A 21,085-nucleotide genomic window follows, 5' to 3' on the forward strand; every position below is an offset into this window, starting at 1 on the left:
CGCTCTGCCACTTGAGCTGTGGAGGCTTATGTGGTGAACCATATAAGCTTGTGCACTTCCACACATGCCAGCTGGGTGACCTTGGGCGAGTCACAGTTCTTCAGAGCTCTCTCAGCCCCCCCTACCTCACAGGGTGCTTGTTGTGAGGGGGGAAGTGAAAGGAGTTTGTCAGCCCCTTTGGGGTCTCCTTACAGGAGAGAAAGGGGGGATATAAATCCAAACTCTTCTTCTTCTTCTTCTTGATACTTGATACTTCTTCTTGATACTTGATACAGCAAGTATCAGCTGTATCTGCGAGTATCAGCCATTTTTGTGTGTTTGTCTAATTTTGCAGGTATCAGCCCTCCTTTCATGGTGTGGATTTGTCAGCGCTTCGAGGTGCGGCAGTAGATGAATATTTCAGGCAGCCGGTTGTGGTAAGATTGGTTGTCTTAGAACTCTGCATGGGCTATGGCTGTTATATTCCTTCCTTGCATTTTCTTCTTTTCTAAATAATTTTTTATTATTATTTTTTTCAAATAAGATTCATAACAAGAGAAGGGAAAAAAGAGAAAGAGATACAGTTACCCATAAGTTATGTACATTCTAATGCATTGGATCTTAAATGTATCATTTAGACTTGCAGGGGTCTGCAACCTGCGGCTCTCCAGATGTTCATGGGCTACAAATCCCATCAGCCCCTGCCAGCATGGCCAATTGGCCAACATCTGGAGAGCCGCAGGTTGCAGACCCCTGAACTAAACAAAGTCAAAGAGATGTGGGACCGCATCTCCTCTTATTGCCCCTAGAGGGCACTTCGCTGTACCAGTGGTAACCTTCTGGTAGTCCCTGGCCCCAAGGATGTCCTGTTTGCCTCATGGAACTCTCCCGTTGAGATCTGACAGAGATGTTCCTCTGGGCATTTGGTAGAGGAGCCCCCCCACCCCCTTTGCTGGCTTCCCAGTGCCTACCTCCTTTTTCCCTCCTCCCCAACTGCTGAAAGTGTAAATTAAGGTCAGGAAGGGAATGTTATTTAATTTTATTGGGGCTCCCCATTGGGGCCCGTAGATTGATTTAAATTTAGCCACCATCTTAGGATGGATTGATACTTAGGTTTAGGTGTTTAACATAATTAATTGTGCTGGTCGTTTCTGTTTTATATTGAGATGTTGGATTGTTTTAATTTTGTACGTTAGCCCCCTGAGCCTGGCTGTCAGCTGGGAAAGATCAAGCTTAATAAAATGATATCAAACATAATACAATAAAATAAATAAAATTCATGAAAAAGTTTATTGTAAAAGAGAGGAGGGGGAAAGGGTGGAATTCAAGAAGGGCAAAACAAAAGACAGGAAAAGGCCCCAGCAACCAAAATACTGATATATTCAAATGAAAACCAATACAGTTGAACTAACTGAGCTAAACACATAACCTGTGCTGTTGCTGGTTCCTCAGAGCTTGTGCAGAGTTCCAGTTGAAGGAGTCCTTAACCCTACCCAACATCTTGTGCACCCAGTTTCCACTGAAGACTGAAATCCAAAGAGAAACTCCCAAATGTACAGATATTTGTGCTAAACGGAGTTGGAGCTAAGCTGACCTCTTTTCAAAGAAAGACAAGTAGATTTCTCCAATGCCATTCAAATCCCCTTCTCTGATGTCAGAGGTTACTTCTGCCAATCAGTTATTTATATATGTTATTATTTCCAGCAAATCTCTTTAATATCGGACCCAACATATCTTTGCGAGTCTCTTCCAGCAAAGGACACCTGAAAAACATACATTCCATCGTTTCGATCTCTTTTAATGGACAATCACACAGCTTTTTTTCAAAGGGAATTTTCTTGTATTTTCCCTCCAAAACCCTAGAGGGGAGTGAGTCACTTCTAGCTAAAGTGAATGCTCTTCTCTTATTACTTCCTTCTAGAACAGGGAACCTTTAACACTCAAAGAGCCATTTGGCCCCTTTTCCACGGGAAAAGAAAACACTTGGAGCCGCAAATAATTTTTGACATTTAAAATAAAGATAACACTATATATGTTTTGGGGTTTTTTTACCTTTTACTCCGCTCATTCTGAGAAGCGCATGGATGCATCCACCCTGCTGCCTGCAGGGCGCGGGCAAGAGATGTGGGGCCAGCTGGCTCCAGCCTGCAGCTGGCCGCCAGGAAGCATACCCACCCCGCCTCGAGCGTGGGCGGGCGCAGAGTGTAAGCCAGCTGGGCGTGGTCCAGCCGGCCGCGAGCCATTGGTGCGCCCGCTCTGCTGCCTGCCGGGCGGGCGGGCAAGGATGGGGCCAGCGGCTCGGCTCGTGGAGCCACAGTGCAAGGGCAGAAGAGCCGTATGTGGCTCTCAAGCCGCAGGTTCCCTATCCCTGTTCTAGAACATATATGTAGGGTGCTGGGTCATTTTTGTATTGTAGGTGATCTGGAGATGGATATTCTGAAAAAGCCGCTAAATCAGACTGACGCTCGATATCAAAAATTCTTTGCTTGACAAATGATTTAGCCCGTGCAGGTCCCAGCTCTAACATACACCTATCTTGTACAGAAAACTAACAGCTGATTTTAGCCACCTAGATTGAAAATTATCCCTCAGTATTAAAGGAAAAAGACCTTGGGGATTGAAATGACCTGACAACCATTTATAGATGGAGAGGAGATGTATAGTAGCAGCAGTGGCATAGGAGGTTAAGAGCTCGTGTATCTAATCTGGAGGAACCGGGTTTGATTCCCCGCTCTGCCGCCTGAGCTGTGGAGGCTTGTCTGGGGAATTCAGATTAGCCTGTGCACTCCCACATACACCAGCTGGGTGACCTTGGGCTAGTCACAGCTTCTCGGAGCTCTCTCAGCCCCACCCACCTCACAGTGTGTTTGTTGTGAGGGGGGAAGGGCAAGGAGATTGTAAGCCCCTTTGAGTCTCCTACCAGAGAGAAAGGGGGGATATAAATCCAAACTCTTCTTCTTCTACCCTAATCATCCCCGTTTCCAATCTAAGCCATGTGTTGAACAATCAGTTATATACATGATAGTCCCACCTGGTGGTGGCTCTGAACTTCCATGACAAATAGATGGTCTGGCCCAAACTGGATCACCCTTTGTCCAAAAGGGATTAAGTATGCCAGGATGGTTTAATGTGGGATGTAAGCGAATACCTCATTTTGATGGAATCTATGAGAAACCAAGATCTCAGATGCTCTAAGTCAGTGGTGGCAAACCTATGGCGCGGGTGCCAGAGGTGGCACTCAGAGCCCTTTCTGTGGGCACTCATGCACAGACTTCATCACGTGGGGTGTGTGGAAAATCATCCCCCTAAACACAATCCTAGGCTGGCCTGGGCATGATCCTTTACCTGGGAGTAAGCTCGGTTGCTGGCAACGGGGCTTGCTTCTGAGTAAACCCCCCTAGGGTTGTGATTCATCCATTCGACGCATTGTACGGTTGCTTCACCAAGCTTACTCCCGAGTAACATGCGCCTCGGCGCTAACTGTTTTTTCTAAACTAAAACCTCAGTATTCAGATTAAATTGCCGTGTTGGCACTTTGCAATAAATAAGTGGGTTTTGGGTTGTAATTAGGGCTCTCGGTCTCGAAAAGGTTCGCCATCACTGCTCTAGGTGGCACTCTTGTACCCTAGCGAGTTTTAGGATTTCTGTCACACCCTCTGGGTTTTTTAAAAAAAACATTATATTTGTTTTATGTGGTTTCAACACCTATCTTTCCTGGCAAAACCTGAGAATTCCTGGGTCAAATGCTAAAAAAAAAACAGGACTACGGTTTATAAAATTGTTCTCGAGGTGAAGAAAGCAGGCAAAGAGAACTTTTTTTTCCTAATCCTCTGAACAGAATCGTGGCCGTGGGCTTCCTGCCTGCAGGCTTCCTGTCTGCCTTATTTATGCTTTGCCCCTCACCCAGATCTCTCACCCCTTGCCCAACTGTGTTCTTTTCCCACAAGGCCCTGAGCCAGCAGTTTTCATTGGTGTACATTTTTCTTTTGCAGGATACTTTTGATATCAGGATTCTAATGGCCAAATCTGTTAAATACACAGTGAACTTCTTAGACGCCAAAGAAGCGGATTTGCACAGGTAACGTCTTTGTCGGTGGCTCGGGGATGGCGGGGAGCAAAATGTCCAGTCTGGTTTTCCAGGTGTCTGACACTGAGGGGTTGAGAGGAGCCAACAGGGCTGCTTCTTTTCTGGAGGGTAACTTTAATCCACCTGCCTAGGTTGTATCTCACCACACAAGTCTTTTTTCAATATTTTACTTTGGTCAAAGACCAGAAAATATCAAATATAAAATCCAGATAGTACATTTCCAGACCAGATACAAAATAAAATTGAGGTAACCAGTTTCCAAAGACTGTTTGTCCAAACCATAATATAAGTTCAAGTTAAAAACTGGGATAAAATTTGAATAAAAGGTAAAATCATTGATCCAGAGTCCCTATTTTTATTGCCCTACTTGTCCACGCCTTTTAACCACATAAGCACTAAATTTTGCCACCTCTCTGGTTATATTCGGATTGGCATCTTCTAATAGTCTTTCTGTGACACAATCCTCGGGGCCAAGAAAAATTGATGTTGGAAGAGAGTCAAGCAGTTTTGCCCTCATTTCTTTGTGAGTGGGGCATCGTAAAAAAATATTCGTCGGGGTCTCTATTTCCCCCATATCACATGGGCAAAGCCTGTCGATATATGGAATTTTTTTATATCTGCCCTCAAGCATTGCTGAGGGAAGAGCATCACATCTGGTGAGTGTGAAAGCCCTCCTAAGTGACTGGCTGTCCAAGTTATATAGATAGGGGGAAGGGCCCAAAGTGTATTTAATGGATGGTTTGAGATTAAATTTGGGGAATGCTGTTATATCTTGTTGACGAGCCATATCTTGAACTCTCAGCTTGACTGTAGTCTTAGCTGAGGACAAGTCTTGTGTCAAGAGAGCACTAGGTGATATGCCTCTCTTGTGCAGGCCTTCCCTAACTTCACACATCCATCTAGGTACCACACAAGTCTTAAGGCAGGGTTGGCCAACCTATGGTGCTCCAGATGTTCATGGACTACAGTTCCCATAAATTCATGGACTACAATTCCCATTGGCCATGCTGATGGGCTGATGGGAATTGTAGTGCATGAACATCTGGACCACCATAGGTTGGCCGCCCCGTCTTAAGGGCTTTGCTCTTACTGGTGTGTACCAGGAGCATGTGAAAGCGCGTGTGACTATCCCAAGCCACCTTTGGCAGTTCACACCCCCAGTCTTACCTCTGTGTGTATGCATGTGTGCTGTCAAGCCACAGCTGACTTATGGTTGTCAAGGTAAGAGACATTCAGAGGCGGTTGGTCACTGCCAGCCAGGCAAGGACTTCACGGGAAGATCAGGTCCCCTCAGTGGTGGGATCCAAAAATTTTAGTAACAGGTTCCCTCGCCAGCCCCCCCTCAGCAAAGGGGGCAGAGGCGTACCTTGGCAAACCTGAGCCTGGGCAAAACCTGAGTTGGATGCCCCCCCCCATGAGCAGCCACCCCACCACGACCCCAAAAAATTTTTTGCACCAGGTCATTTCTAAATCATCATCACATTATAGAAAATACCTCAACTCACAAATCTGAACACAGCAATAGTGAAACACACAGGTTCTTTGATAGAGACTGGTGAGATAAAAGGTACGAAAGGCTGAGAATCAATGAATTGCAGTACCTGAAAGGGATTAACCCAGTTCAGGGAGTTACATGATTAGTCGCAATTGCTATATGGAACCTTCACGTTCAAAGGCAGGATGCCTCTCGGGGAGGCGAGGGCGTGGAGATGGAAAAGCGAACCCAATTAGTAATCCCCTCTCAGCACACACAAATAACTAGTAACCCACTCTCGGGAACTGGTGAGAACCTGCTGGATCCCACCTCTGGGGCCCCTTCTGCATATGCAGAATAATGCACTTTCAATCCACTTTCACAATTGTTTTGCCAGGGGATTTTGCTGTTCCACACAGTAAAATCCAGCTGCAAAGTGCATTGAAAGTGGATTGAAAGTGCATGATTCTGCGTGTGCGGAAGGGGCCCAAGATAAAGTACTGTCTGAATTGATGGCCTCGGCCTGCTGTTTCATAGCTTGAAGAATGACTTCAGAAGGGAGGACTGAGCATTATTAAGATTCTTCACAGACAACAGCTGACCATAGAGCACCATAGAGCACAACAGCTGACCATAGAGCACACTGGGGCTGAGAAGGGGAGCTGTGGGGCAGAGAGGCTGGAAAGGGTTCTTGTGCTGATGTCTTCTCTCTTGGTTTGTAGGATAGAGATCCCATTCAAATTCCACATGCTGCATTCAGGTCTGGTCCACGGGCTGGCTTTCTGGTTCGACGTAGCCTTCATTGGTACAATGTAAGTGGCAGAGTACAAGTACAAACACCTTTATTGGCATAAAGTTGAAATACACATGTCACAAAGATTTATAGGTTAAAATGGTAACGGTTGTGGTTAAAACTGATGTTACAGAAAGGTAAGGTTAGAGATTATGTTATAATTCATACAGGTCTTCATTTTAACATTTTTAAGACTTAATAATTACTTTTTTTTCATTTTTGAAATCCATGAGAAGTACTGAGCAGCCGAGCTTGTAAGTTGTGGATCAAGTGGTAGAGGAAACATCATTTTTCCTCCCATCTGAGTTTTGTATGATAACCTGAGAGAAATGTAGGATTTAAATCGAAACTCTTCTTCTTCTTCAACAATATATGCTTTTCACGCATTTGTAAAATTGTGGTGTGTATGGTCTGCTGGTTATTACTGTGTTGTAATTAATGGATAATCAAAGCTCATGTTGAGTTTTGTGTTGTTTTTGTATGTATGTTACGAATGAAAACAGACCCATGCAGGTCGGGCTAGATTTGGTGACTGCCCAGATTTATGTCTGTGGATTGTCAGGATCTCTCAATCTCCAGCAACAGCCAGACTCTTGGGTTCAGAAATCGGTACATTGAAGGGATACTGCAAACAACATACCAGCTTTACTGCACATTCTTTGGTTAATATCTCTTTCACCATTTCCTGGCTCACCCGACAATTTTATTGCAACAACCAGGAAGAAGAAGAAGAGTTGGATTTATTTCCCCCCTTTCTCTGCTGTAAGGAGACCCAAAGGGGCTTACAATCTCCTTGCCCTTCCCCCCTCACAACAAACACCCTGTGAGGTAGGTGGGGCTGAGAGAGCTCAGAAGAACTGTGACTAGCCCAAGGTCACCCAGCTGGCATGTGTTGGAGTGCACAGGCTAATCTGAATTCCCCAGATAAGCCTCCACAGGAGCGGCAGTGGCGAAGGAGGTTAAGAGCTTGTGTATCTAATCTGGAGGAACCGGGTCTGATTCTCCGCTCTGCCGCCTGACCTGTGGAGGCTTATCTGGGGAATTCAGATTAGCCTGTACACTCCCACACACGCCAGCTGGGTGACCTTGGGCTAGTCACAGCTTCTGGGAGCTCTCTCAGCCCCACCCACCTCACAGGGTGTTTGTTGTGAGGGGGGAAGGGCAAGGAGATTGTAAGCCCCTTTGAGTCTCCTACCAGAGAGAAAGGGGGGATATAAATCCAAACTCTTCTTCTTCAAGTGGCGGAGCGGGGAATCAAACCCAGTTCCTCCAGATTAGAGTACACTGCTCTTAACCACTATGCCACTGCTGCTCCAGGGATGTACTAACACCAATAAGACGGGAGCCACTCAAGAAAGGTGGGCCCAAGACTTGCGAAACCGTAGGGAGGTTGCCCTTTCTAATCCTGTCTCTTGTTGTCTCCCTTTTTCTGCCAGAATGACTGTTTGGCTCTCAACCGCTCCCACAGAACCTCTGACCCACTGGTACCAAGTGCGGTGCCTCTTTCAGTCTCCGCTTTTCGCTAAGGCTGGTGACACCCTCTCAGGGACGTGCCTTCTCATCGCCAACAAGCGGTAAGCTGGCCGGGACCGTCTGTGCTCAGCTGAACGAGTTGCACGCTCAGCCAGACTGGCCTTCCTGTCACATGACATCATCTCGTTACTATTATTTTTCAGCGCAATCCTGTCTTCGAAGGCATTCGGAGTATCACGTCTGCTCCTCTTCCAGCCTCAGTTCTCTCTAGGCCAGAGGTGGCCAACCTATGGTGCTCCAGATGTTCATGGACTACAATTCCCATCAGCCCTTGCCAGCATGGGGCTGATGGGAATTGTAGTCCACAGACATCTGGAGGACCATAGGTTGGCCACCCCTGCTCTAGGCTAAATTACAATACAATACAATAACCTTTATTAGGCATATTAAAATAGGCTCCAGAGCATTACAGACATTTCTGAAGTACAAATCAAAAGTACATTCAAAACACAGCCAGATAAACTGTATCTAGCATTGGACATTACTTAGAAAATTCTATCACTTGTAAAAGAAATTTTGCTACTTTTTCCAAGAGCACGGCCTCTGTGTTATTTAAGAAAAGCTCTACAACAGAGTTGTCAGAGTCTCTTTCAGATTTGTCTAAGACCCGCCCAGGAGAGAAATTCCTAATACCCACATATCTCGGACAGTCAAGTATAATGTGAGCAAGAGTCTCCACTTGGTTTTTACAGTGTGGACAGACCCGATCCTGGAGAGGGATAGATAGGTAGCGACCCTTTGTAATGGCCGATGGGAAAGTATTGCATCTGGCCCTTGTAATAATCCATCTCTGTTGGGGTTCAGTTAATAGTTCAAGGTATTTGGCTATGTGCCCCTGTTCTGGTACTATTCCGACAGAAAGGGGTGAGCATGATTTATTTGCTTGGCCCAACAAGGTATGGTATTCCTGTTCTAGAAGTCTGTTTTTTAAGGTTTGCAGAATCTCTCTGGGTGACAGCATACAGAGATCTTCAAGTATTAAGCTCGGCTAAATTAATCTGGTTCCTTCAGCCTGTCTGACCACCCGTTTATAATCCTTGACTCTCCCCTGATTCTCTCCATCCTGTCGTCTCCCCAGCGCTGACTGTCCAGAGCAGCTGAGCCGGCAACTGTAGCAGGTGGCGAGCATGTTTGCTTTCGATTGGCTGCTTTGTTGGGTCGTTGGCTCACATCAATCCAGGTGGTCAAAATAGGAAAGAACTTTTCCTGGAAGGACCTTGGTCCCCTTTTCTCTCAGCCATCAGTAGCCACATGGCTGGATGAGTGTGAATCTCAGTGGGCTGATTTTCCCCAGACCCTTGTGTGGTGCCTCCTCCTTCTCGTCCTTGAGGGGCAGGGTGGAACGGTTATCTATTGGGGATGGAAGATACCAGGGAAGGGCTCTGCAGGTGGGCAAAAATATATATACACTCTCTTTGCACACAGGAGACTAATAGATTTGAGGAAGGGGCTTTTAAATCACACCAAAGAGCAGAGACATAGGAATGAATGGGTGAACATACCCTTTCATCCTGCTTCCACATTCTCACTTGGGGCTAGTGGGAGAATCCTGGCCATCCCAAAGCGCGTCTGGTTTGAAGAAGAAGAGTTGGATGTATATTCCCCTTTCTCTCCTGTGAGGAGACTCAAAGGGGCTTACAAACTCCTTCCCCCGTCACAACAAACACCTTCCATAGAGCTGTGACTAGCCCAAGGTCACCCAGCTGGCGTGTGTGGGAGTGCACAGACTAATCTAAAGTCCCCAGATAAGCCTCCACAGCTCAAGCGGCAGAGCGGGGAATCAAACCCGGTTCGTTCAGATTAGAGCGTGCCTGCTCTTAACCACTACGCCACTGTTTGCTCCTTGATTCCAAGCCCATATAATGGGAATCTTCTCCGTGTTCCCCTGGTAACCAGAGTCAGCCAGTTGGTTTTTATTATGACCCACGGACCATTCAGAAGCAGAGCAAAACAGTTAATATAAATTAACTGTCTAATTTGCGACTGGAGCACATTGGCTGCTGTTTGGCTTTTCACAAAGCTCTTGCAGGCAATATTAGCCTGTCTTTTTTTGCACCATCCACCTTGACCAGCACAGCCTCTCTGGAGTTCAGGACGGCTTCTTGGGATCTTGCATCCCCAGCAGCTCTTGGTTTTGCCTGCCCTTTTCTCCATTCTCCTCCTGCTTTGACCTGGCGCCGAGGCTGACCTTGAGTCCTCCCTAAAGGTCACTGCACCGGCTCCCGTGCTTGTTTCTTTCTCATGTAAGAATTGCCAGCGCTCAGGGCCGTGGTGGGTTTTGTCCAGATGTGGCTGGCACAGCAGAAGGGAAGCTGTTCATTGCGTGCTGGATTGTTGAGAAGGAGGTGGGCTTGGATCCAGTGGTGGGATCCCAAAATTTTAGTAACAGGTTCCCATGGTGGGTGGGATTCAAACTGTGGCGTAGCGCCAAAGGGGCTGGGCGGGGCACGGCGGGGGCGGGGCATTCCTGGGCGGGGCTGTGGCAAGCCACTGCGCCGGTCCTTGGGCGGGAAACGAATGCACGCAGGCGCAGGCTGCCACGCACGCCAGCGCACCTCCTGCTAGACTGCTTCAAGTTCTGCGCCCTACTGCTGAGAGAAGGGGCGTAACTAAGGCAAAAAACATGTGGCAAAATCACCAATTAGTAACCCCCTCTCGGCATACACAAATAATTAGTAACTTACTCTCGGGAACCTGTGGTGGGATTCAAATAATTTAGCAACCGGTTCCGGTGGTGGGATTCAAATAATTTAACAACTGGTTGTTTACAAGCACCATTTTAACAACCGGTCCTGCCGAAGTGGTGCGAACCGGCTGAATCCCACCACAGCTACCACTCCAAACTACCATCTCCTTACCTGAATAAGCAAATTAGAGCAGCGGCTGTCTATCTTTCTTTCTGCTTGTTTCTGAGGTCCTTGGGGTGGAATTGGTTCTTCTGGATTATCGACTGGTGGCTCATTATAGGTTCTCTCCCCCTTTTATCTTTCAGGCAGAGTTACGATATCAGTATTGTTGCTCAAGTGGACCAGACAGGCTCCAAGTCCAGCAACCTCCTCGATCTGAAGAACCCATTTTTCAGGTAGGTCCGGATAAGCCCACCAGGATGTTTTCCGATACCTCAAGTCAGAACTTCTGTGGCATGCACAGGAAAGCGTTTGTGGTCCACTGGAAAACAAAAGAATGTGTCGCGTTTTCATCCCGCTCTTCCTCCCAGGATTTATGGTTTGATATGTTGGATCATGCTTCATTTATTAAGTGGAGTAATTGCCTTTCTGAGGGGACAGTTTTAAAATTCTAAGGGAATTGTATTCCCACACAGCTTTGCTGAGTAATAAATATTAGGGGCCATCTATTGCGGCATATTAAAAAAAACACTCTCAGTAGACAACTCAGTAGACAAACAACCAGAAAGTTCTCTACATACAAACAAAGGGAGGGACTCAAATATCTGTGGTGCACAAAGAGATCAGTTTGCTACTGCGTTTGCATCCCATTGCTATTCATTATTTTATTTACTTATTTATAAACGCTTATACCCCATCTTATGCTAGCATCTCTAGATGGCTTACACAAGTTAAAAACAAGAACATCATAAGTAAAATTTAACAATTCCGCCTTACAATTACTGAAGAATCTTTAATGAGGTACCTTATTAAAACCCTTTTGGAAGTCCAAGGATAAGATGTCTACCAGATAGCCCTTATCCACATGTTTGTTAAGATGCTCCAAGAAGTTGGTAAGGTAGCGCTTTCCTTTGTAGAAGCCATGTTGATTTCCACATAGCAAGCTTTGTTTATCTAGAACAGGGGTCTTCAAACTATGGCCCTCCAGATGTTCATGGACTACAATTCCCATCAGCCCCTGCCAGCATGGCCAAGTGGTAGGGCTCATGGGAATTATGGTCTATGAACATCTGGAGGGCCATTGTTTGAAGACCCCTGATCTAGAACCATGCAGTTAGAAGAGACCACAAGGCCATCCAGTTCCAACCCCCTGCCATGCAGGAACATACAATCAGATCACTCCCAACAGGTGGTCACCCAGCCTCTTTTAAAAACCTCCAGATTCCACCATCCTCCAAAGCAGCCTATTGCACTCTTGAACAGCCCTCCCAGATCCCTTTCACGTGCACTGTTGCCAAGCCAGGTGTTCCCCAATCCTATATCTGTGTGTTTCATTTTTTCTGCCTAAGTGTTGTGTCTTGCATTTATCGTTGTTGAAATTCATATTGTTAGTTTTGACCCAGCTCTCTAATCTGTCCAGGTCATTTTGAATTGTGACCCTCTCCTCTGGGCTATTAGCTACCCCTCCAAATTTGGTGTCATTTGGAAAGTTGATTAACATGCCCTCTGTTTCATAAAAATATTGAATAGCACTGGGCCCAGGATAGAACCCTGTGGCACCCCACTAGTCACTTCTCCCCAGGATGAAGATGAGCCATTGGGTTTGGGTTTGGTCAGCCTTTGGGTTTGGGCGGTCAACCAATTACAAATCCATCGAACTGTAGCACAGTCTATTTGCTTAATGGTTTTATTGTTTGTAACCCTCCCTATTTATTTACTTGAGACAGGATTTAGGCTAACTTCTTTTTGTGCAGATGGGAATGTATCATGTTGACTTGGGAGATAGTATTGATTTTGTTTGTCTGCCTTTCCAGGTACACAGGTTCAACCCCTTCACCCCCGCCAGGATCTCACTACACCTCTCCTTCGGAGAACATGTGGAACACGGGCGGCTCCTACAACATGAACACGGGGATGGGCGTTGGTGGTATTGCACTTTCTTGTCTGTTTCTCCTGAGGAAAGCTGGTCACCATGCGCTGGCCCCTGTGCTAGGGAATAACTGAGGACTTAGGAGTCCTGTAGTCCACTGGACTCAAACCTTCCCCTCCACCTGAACCTTCTCATGGGGGTTTGGCTTTGATGCTTTCTTTGTGGAAAGAGAAGGCTGGTGGCAGTCTGCTGGCATTACTTGGCCCTAGCTTCTTTAGCTTTACCTGGAAGCCCAGGAACACGCCTTGATTCGTGTGTCCTGAACTGTCTTCTGGGTGGCCCAGCAGACAACTCACGGCTCTGTTCCCTTAGGAGGGAGGACTTTCTGACCATTCTTGAATCTTAGTGACCTACATGTCACTTACTGCCTATTGTGCCCTCTGCAGCCTTCACTGTAATCATTACAGTGTGCTCAGAGGCATAGCTGGGCCAAACTGCGCCCTGCACGCATTTTACATTTTCTGCCCCCCACCCCCACCCACGCAGCGCCCCCCTTCCCACATTTACCTTAGTTCCTTTCTCAGCCTGCAAAAGGCCTTGTTCTCAGTAAAAAAAATGCCTGATGGGAACTATACTTCCCAGGAGACCTTGTGAGCCCCAAGGTCTCCTGGGAACTGTAGTTCCTCAGGCTGTTTTTACTGAGATCAAGGCCTTTTGCAGGCTGAAAAAGGAACTAAGGTAAGCGTGGGAAGGGAGGAAGGGGGCGCTGCACGGGTGGGGGCGGGGGCACCGGAGGGGGAGGGGCCTGGGGCAATTTTTGCACGCTCCCCCCAGGCGTGCGCCCGGTGCACAACGCGCACACGCACACACACCGCCCCCTTGTGGCTTCGCCACTGAGTGTGCTAGCTGCTATTGAACAACAGCAAGCAGCTGGGCTTGTGGAATCCGGAAACTCGCACTGGTATCAAACTGCCAGTGATTGCTGCTGGGCCTGGCTCCGATGGTTCCTCCCTCAAAGGCCAAACCAGCCTGGAGGCAGCCCTGCCATTCCCTTTTACTGACAAAACCAAGGCTTCAACTAGCAATATTGTTGCAGTTGCCTAGCAACAGCCACAGAGGGCATTTGTCTCTTAAATCTGCAGGCACTGCTTCTCTTGTTTGAGGGGCGGGGTTAACCATCAAGTGTATTTAAAAAAATATGTATTTCAGGTTTTTCTGCAACTAATTTATGTGGGGCAGATGTTAGACCGACTTCTTTTTACCCAGAACTTAGGTTAGATGGGAACAAATGTGTAGATTATGGGGCTTTCCTCAGGTTTGTTGACATAGTTGTCTGTTTATGGCTTCAGTCTCCAGGTTTAAGGAGCCACAGATCTGACCCAGTTGAGAATTAGATATACTGATAATGATAATGGCGTGGGAACATTTAACCCCATAGTACAGGTGAAGCTAAGGCGATACAAAACTGGTCACTGCCTGAACAGGACATAAGAACTAGCCTGCTGGATCATACCAGAGTCCATCTAGTCCAGCACTCTGCTTCTCGCAATGGCCCACCAGGTGCCTTTGGGAGCTCACATGCAGGATGTGAAAGCAATGGCCTTCTGCTGCTGCTGCTCCTGAGCACCTGGTCATAGCTGGAGGCATTTGACAATCTCAGATCAAGGAGGATCAAGATTGGTAGCCATAGATCGACTTCTCCTCCATAAATCTGTCCAAGCCCTTTTTAAAGCTATCCAGGTTAGTGGCCATCACCACCTCCTGTGGCAGCATATTCCAAACACCAATCAAACGTTGCGTGAAGAAATGTTTCCTTTTCTTAGTCCTAATTCTTCCCCCCAGCATTTTCAATGAATGCCCCCTGGTTCTAGTATTGTGAGAAAGAGAGAAAAATTTCTCCCTATCAACATTTTCTACCCCATGCATAATTTTATAGACTTCAATCATATCCCCCCTCAGACGCCTCCTCTCCAAACTAAAGAGTCCCAAACGCTGCAGCCTCTCCTCATAAGGAAGGTGCTCCAATCCTTCAATCATCCTCATTGCCCTTCTCTGCACTTTTTCTATCTCTTCGATATCCTTTTTGAGATGTGGCGACCAGGAGTTTTGTGTAAACTGTGTGCTTTCCGAGAGAAGGGCATAGTTGAAGCGTAACTTAAAAAAAAAAAACAAAGCTAGAGAAAAGCCCCAAGTCCTCAGGATTTTACAGGTAGCAGCTTTGACAAGATCCTACCTGTCTCTTCTAACCCAGAGGGGATTTGGCCAGCAAGTCATCTTTAGAAAAGCGCCAGTCTACACCTTTGGAAGCCTGCGAGTCTTGGTCTGCTTTGATGCCCAGTATCTCGTCAACCTTTAGTAGAGGAAATTAGGGTTTCCCACATCTTCCCTGTCATCCTGTTGCCCGGGCTCCTTCTTGTTGTTGGGATAAGAGCTCCTGGTAGTTGGAGATTATCTCTTTATCGTAGTTAGCAGAGCGGCACGGGTGGCTAAAACACAGCAGAAGCCCTTACCTCGTGTGCGTGCGTGTGCGTGATGAATCCCAATGTGCGGCAAGCTTACACAAAAGAAAGTCGGAGTCAGTTATAGTTTCTGATCTAATAAAAAGAGTATTTATTAGTGAACTCCATTCTGGATAGAAAGGTAGGTAGATAGAGTCACTATGCTATCTTAATCTAGCTGGATGGAGATGGATGCGAGGAGCATCCATCCTCTCTCTAGGCATGGTAGGAAGAAGTGGTGAGAAGGGGTCGAGGAAGAAGCCGGAAGGAAGGAAGTCCCTGAGAGTATCAGTCTAACATCAAAGGGATAGAACCAGCATGATAGAGTAAAGGTGTCAAATCCCTAGGTCCCTATCTAGCCACTAGCTCTCTAGTAAAAACCCCCTCTGTTAGGTTGAGGCAGGAAACAGCAACAAAGTCCTTCACTTCCAACACCCCCTCTCGATGTTTCTTGACTCAGGTAGTCAGGCTTATCTTGCTTCTAAACTTCTCAAAAGCAGGCTTCGGTAGGGGTTTAGTGAAGAGGTCTGCAAGCATCTCAGTGGTGTGGCAGTAGATCAGTTGAATGAAGCCATTCTTTTGCAGCCTTCTCACTATGTGATACTTCACATCAATGTGCTTGGTGCGCTTCTTTACATCTTCTTGTTTAGATAGTTTAATGCAACTTTGGTTATCTTCATACACTGGTATAGGAAGTGGTGTGTCTATGCCTAGATCCTTTAGGAGTTGGCATAACCACTGTAACTCGCGGATAAACGTGAGCAGCAGACACATATTCTGCTTCTGGTGGTAGATGCTGCTGTTATGTCTTGTTTAGTACTAGACCAACTAATAGGACCATTGCCAAGGAAAATGATTTGCCCATTGCAGATGCTCTGTCAGTTGAGTCTCCAGCCCAATCTGCATCAACATAAGCTATTAGTGTAGCATCTTTTAAAGCTGGCAGTTTCCAGTTTAAGATGTCGCGGTTCCTTTCAAATATCTAGAAAGCCGCCTTTCAGTGGCATTCCAGTCCTTGACTGTTGGTGCGGAAGCTTTTGAGTCTTTCACCTGCAACAATAGACCAACTTTCGCTATTGCTATATCTGGTCTGGTCAATGTACTTATGTATAGAAGTTTTCCTAAAAGCTTCTCTATACTTGGTAAGTTATGAGAGAAGTGAATTCAGGATCATCTTGTTTGATATAATTGACTTTGTATAGGTATGGGAGCTGGATGTGCATCGTGTAGATCCAGTAAGTTGATTAGGTCTGTAATCTTCTGTTGTTGATTCAAAAGGAAACTCCCATCTTTTCTCTCTCTCTATTTAGCAGATTCCTAAGTAGTGTGCAACTTTCCTAGCTTTCGCTTAATTTCAAACTTGTGTGCTAAGATGGTGTATTAAGTTCTTTGTAGCTCTTCTGTGTTCTCGTAGACTAGAAGTAAATCATCTACATATGCTAAATGAGTAAGTCCATTGTCCATTTTGTTCTTGACATAAAGGCATGGGTCAGCCTCAATTTCGCCGTGGAAATTTTGCTTCAAGTAACATTTTGCCCAATTTTGTATTCCAAGACCTCGCAGCCTGTTTCAGACCGTAAAGAGATGCCGGAGACAACAGACTTAATTTTCCTTGCCTTTTACTTGAAATCCTGGAGGTTGCTGCATAAAAAATCGTCTCATCCAAATCACCATGTAATAAAGCGTAGTCTTCACGTCAATGTGCTGAACTTGCATCCTTTTGCTTGCTGCAACACTCAGCAGAAGTTCTGACTGTAGTGTGTTTTTTTCACAACAGAGGCTTAAGGTCTCATCATAATCTTCTCCATATTTTTTTGAGAGTAGCCCTTAGCTTAACCAATCTTGCTTTGTAGCGTTGCACTTGGCCATCTGCATCATGTTTCCAGCTTAAAGTTCCATTTACAGCCAATTGCCTTTTCCTTCCTTCTGGCGAATTTCTGTTAAAGTCCAAGTTTTATCTCTGTTCTAAAGAGTTCATCTCATCAAGTGCAGCTTGCTTCCATCTCTGCGCCTCTAGTGGTGGAAAGTGGGATATATCTTCCCATGACTTCGGTTCATCAAATACATCTTGGTTATCATCTAAATTCATACTTGTCATCTCTCTGTTGCATCGATTGGCAAATACAGGATACATCAGCCAAGTCTTGCTGGGAGAAGCTTGGTCTGGTCATCGTGTGCCCCCCTCTGGAGACATGGCCATTTCATTTTTCCTCAAACTGAACAGATCTGCTTTGATCATGATCTCATGTAATCAGGGTTCATCAAACGACATATGCTTTTGATTGAGCAGAATATCCAAGGAAGATTGCTTTCTTGGCTCTTGGTTCAAACTTACTCTTTCGCTTTTCTTTTGCAAACATATACATAAGCTTTGCATCCAAAGACTCTTAGGTGTGCCATTGATGGCTTGTAACCTTGCCAAAGTTCAAAAGGTGTTAGGCCTGTGGCTCTAGTGTACAGCCTTATTGTGTATGTATGCTGTTGTTAAGCTCATGATTCTTCTCCCCAGAAGTGCTGAGGAAGGTGTGCATTAATGAGCATGCACCTTTACCTTGGTCAGTAGACTTCGGGATTAAGCTCTTCTGAAGTGCCATTTTGAGCTGGGCAATATGGAAACCGTGGTCTGGTGTTGAATTCCTTCAGATTTCATGTAAGTCCTGCATGTCGCTTCTGGATGTGAATTCTCCAGCACCATCACTTCGTAGTACTTGAATATTTCTCGCTGGAACTTGTTCTTACCATTCCTGAAGCATAGTCCTTTAAACCTGTCCAAAGTCTCAGATCTTTCTCTCAAAAGAAATGTGGTTACATATCCAGAATAAATCAACAATAAATGTCAGGAAAATAATTTAAATTTTACCACCAATCGCTTCTTCTGCGGAAAGGGCCCACACAAATGTCAGAGTGCACTAGATCCAGAGGGATTAAGCTTCGTTTTCTCTCACTCTGTTTTAGGATAAGATCGCGTTCACAGCTTTAGCTTGTAGATGGACAAGAATCACAAGAAAAGTTAGTTTCACAGTTTTCAAAAAAACAATATCTTTAGACAAAGCTTCTTTATGCATTTTCAGGATTGTATCATGTTAACAGTGGCCTAGGCTGCTGATGCCATATGCTCAAAGCTTAATTTTTGTGGTTGCAGGCTTTTGCTAAATTGGTTTGAAAATCATCATTGCATTTTTCTCGTTCAAGTTCACCCTTTGTTCTGCATTTCATAGGAACATCAGGCAATTGATTAACGTGGTACAGTCCATTCATTTGAGATGCAATGAGACACAATTCCTCTTCCTTTGTAACATGTTAACATTTCCCATTTTGGGAAAATTCAATTCTACATAATTTTGCTTCCTCCATTTCAAAGGCTATTGGACAGCAAAGAATTTAGTCATCTCTGGTGCATAATATGCATTTTCAATGGTAAAATTAGCAAACTTCATTATCAGGCAATATACTAAGGGATCTCTGCAGTCCCTGAATATGATGAGAGTGTTCACATACGCTATCATTTCCCCATGTAAAATTCTTTTGTTCTGGGATTTTACTCAGCCTCTACAAACAAGTCTAATCTGTTGAGAGGACATTGCATTGAGGCACCACTATCAATTAAACAGTCATTTTGTCACCTTTTATGTGCAAAAAAACTGTGTAAAATTCATGCCCTTAAAAAAAGCTTTTCTGCTCAGATTGTCCTTTTGCTTAGGGGAATCTTTTAGTCGAAGATATCTGCCCCCTGAAGCATGGCTGACTTGCTGAAACAGCTGATTCGCATAATGACTATAGCTTTTGGCATTTTGTAGCGCAAATGATCTCTTTAGTTAGAGGTGAATCCCTGGTTGGAACCGCCGGCCTGTAGGTATTTTTATTGCTGTGGCCAAATTGTACATCATCAAAGGAACTTCTCCTGGCTCCGATTGGTCACGCGATCTCTTCCATCGGGTTGTTTCCCCCCCCTTCCTGCTAAAGGGTTGAGCTCCCCTTCTCCATAGCCATCTCTCTCTTGGTCATTTGCATTTCTAAAGGTTCATGCCCCTTTGGTTTTAGAATGGAATGATGCCTTGAAGGCAGTGTGTTCCAAAGACTGAGAGGGGCTGACTTTTCCCTGCATCGTTCCAGCCATTACATCCTGGACGAGTGAAATATACATTTTGATCTCTTTCTACAGCTTGAGAGAATTTTAAACCTTCTCTCTCTGGTTCCAGAATTAGCAACAGAGAGGTGCAAAAGTCATCTGGTAGGAGTTAGGAAATAATGTAGACTGCTTATCTAGATCAGACATTTCCTTGGCGCTTCATTTTAAGAGCAGTGAAGAAACATTGCTGGAGTTTTGCAGATGATTCATGGAAGGCGACGGCCTTGCAATGAGAGTTTGATTTCTTTTCCAAGCCGCTTTTGCCCTGCCGGTCGCAGCGTTATTCTGAGTAAGTGTCATTCAAAAACGCGTGAATGAGGGTCTTCAGCGATCCAGAAGAGCCGAGCAATCCTACGGCCGCCACTCTGAAAAGCTTCGAAGTCTTCCGTCACAAAATCATCCAGAGGAAGTCATTCATCGAGAAGAAGGAAGTCATCAGCTAGTGTCAATGCCAATGGCTCAAGTCGTAAAGTCAGTACAAAAGAAAGTTTGTCAAAAATCCCTAGAGACTGCACTCTCTAAGCCTCTGGGAAAAAACCAGCAGAAACTTAACTCCGGCCATAGCATAAGCTCTTTCACGCACAGGTAAAACAAAGGTTGGGATCTCAATCACCAAAGTAAAAAAAAAAAAGAAAATATGGGCTAAAATCGAAAACACTGGCACCCCAAAACCTTTTTTTGAGGCAAAATTAACCTCTTTAAATGCTGGGGCCCAATAACTTGTTGGAATGCTGGGCCCATTAACCTGTTGGGATAAGAGCTCCTGGTAGTTGGAGATTATCTTTTTATATCTGTAGTTAGCAAGAAATGACGCTGCATCAAGTGAAAAGCTAGAACACAGCAGAAGCCCTTACCTCTGCAAAATTGATAACGTCATTGATATGCTGCTGATGAATCCCAATGTAACGCTGACAAGCTTTGGCACAAAAAAAGAAAGTCGGAGCTCAGTTATAGTTTCTGATCTAATGCGAGTATTTATTAGTGAACTCCATTTCCTGGATGTGGTAGAAGCGTAGGTAGATAGAGTCACTTCATGCTATCTTTAATCTAGCTGGATGGAGATGGATCGCGGTGAGCGAATCCATCCTCTCTAGGCATGGTAGGAAGAAGTGGGTGAGAAGGGGTCGAGGAAGAAGCCGGAAGGAAGGAAGTCCCTGAGAGTATCAGTCTAACATCAAAGGGATAGAACCAGCATGATAGAGTAAAGGTGTCAAATCCCTAGGTCCCTATCTAGCCACTAGCTCTCTAGTAAAAACCCCCTCTGTAGGTTGAGGCAGGAAACAGCGTAACAAAGTCCTTCACCCCTGCTCTGCTTCTCCTGGCTGCCCTACAGTAGCCAAAGCTCTGCCGCCACAGCTTGTAGATTCCACCTGCCAAGAGGATTCCAAAAAGTGTCTTCCTTTTTAGAGGATTTTGGAGCCGGGGCTTTTTTTTATCCAGGCACACGGGTGTGTCGTAGTTACAGTGCGGCAGTCGGATCCGGGAGGCCAGGGTTTGCATCCGTCCTCTCGCTCGGTGAACTCGGGCCACAGACTCTCGGCGTGACCTCCCTCTCAGAGTTGTTGTAAGGGTAGAACGGATGCTATGAGCTGCTTTGGGGAGAAGGGGGGACTAAAAAAGAAGTCAGTAATAATAAATAGCCACACAGCAGAGAGAGGGTGCAGCGTGGCTCATGTTGCAGTCTCATAGAAGCATCTCGCTGCAAGAACTTCTGCATGAACAAGAAACTGTCCATCTCCTCCAGAGAAGTCAACACTGGGGGCAAACGTCCCTCTCCTAGTGAATCTGACTAGTGAGGATGATGCTCTTCCACCAGTGAAAGCTTAGCACACCAAGGGGAGTGGGAGGCGACGTTAATCGGGCACAATACACCGCG

At 45.7% G+C, this 21,085-nt stretch overlaps 2 protein-coding genes across 2 annotated transcripts in view; one reads left to right on the forward strand and one right to left on the reverse strand.

Annotated features, from left to right (window-relative positions):
* PHC1 (polyhomeotic homolog 1) overlaps positions 1–21,085 on the reverse strand; it is a 249,717-nt gene that overhangs the window by 104,509 nt on the left and 124,123 nt on the right. The window lies entirely within an intron of this gene.
* CARM1 (coactivator associated arginine methyltransferase 1) overlaps positions 1–21,085 on the forward strand; it is a 74,684-nt gene that overhangs the window by 46,588 nt on the left and 7,011 nt on the right. The window contains exons 8-13 of the mRNA XM_048503274.1: positions 335–416; positions 3,972–4,057; positions 6,263–6,352; positions 7,770–7,907; positions 10,859–10,948; positions 12,527–12,639. Of these exons, the coding sequence (XP_048359231.1) occupies positions 335–416; positions 3,972–4,057; positions 6,263–6,352; positions 7,770–7,907; positions 10,859–10,948; positions 12,527–12,639 (599 nt within the window). The remainder of the gene's footprint in view (positions 1–334; positions 417–3,971; positions 4,058–6,262; positions 6,353–7,769; positions 7,908–10,858; positions 10,949–12,526; positions 12,640–21,085) is intronic.

The sequence above is a fragment of the Sphaerodactylus townsendi genome, linkage group LG07 (assembly GCF_021028975.2).
Source record: "Sphaerodactylus townsendi isolate TG3544 linkage group LG07, MPM_Stown_v2.3, whole genome shotgun sequence".
NCBI classification, from domain to species: Eukaryota; Metazoa; Chordata; class Lepidosauria; order Squamata; family Sphaerodactylidae; genus Sphaerodactylus; species Sphaerodactylus townsendi.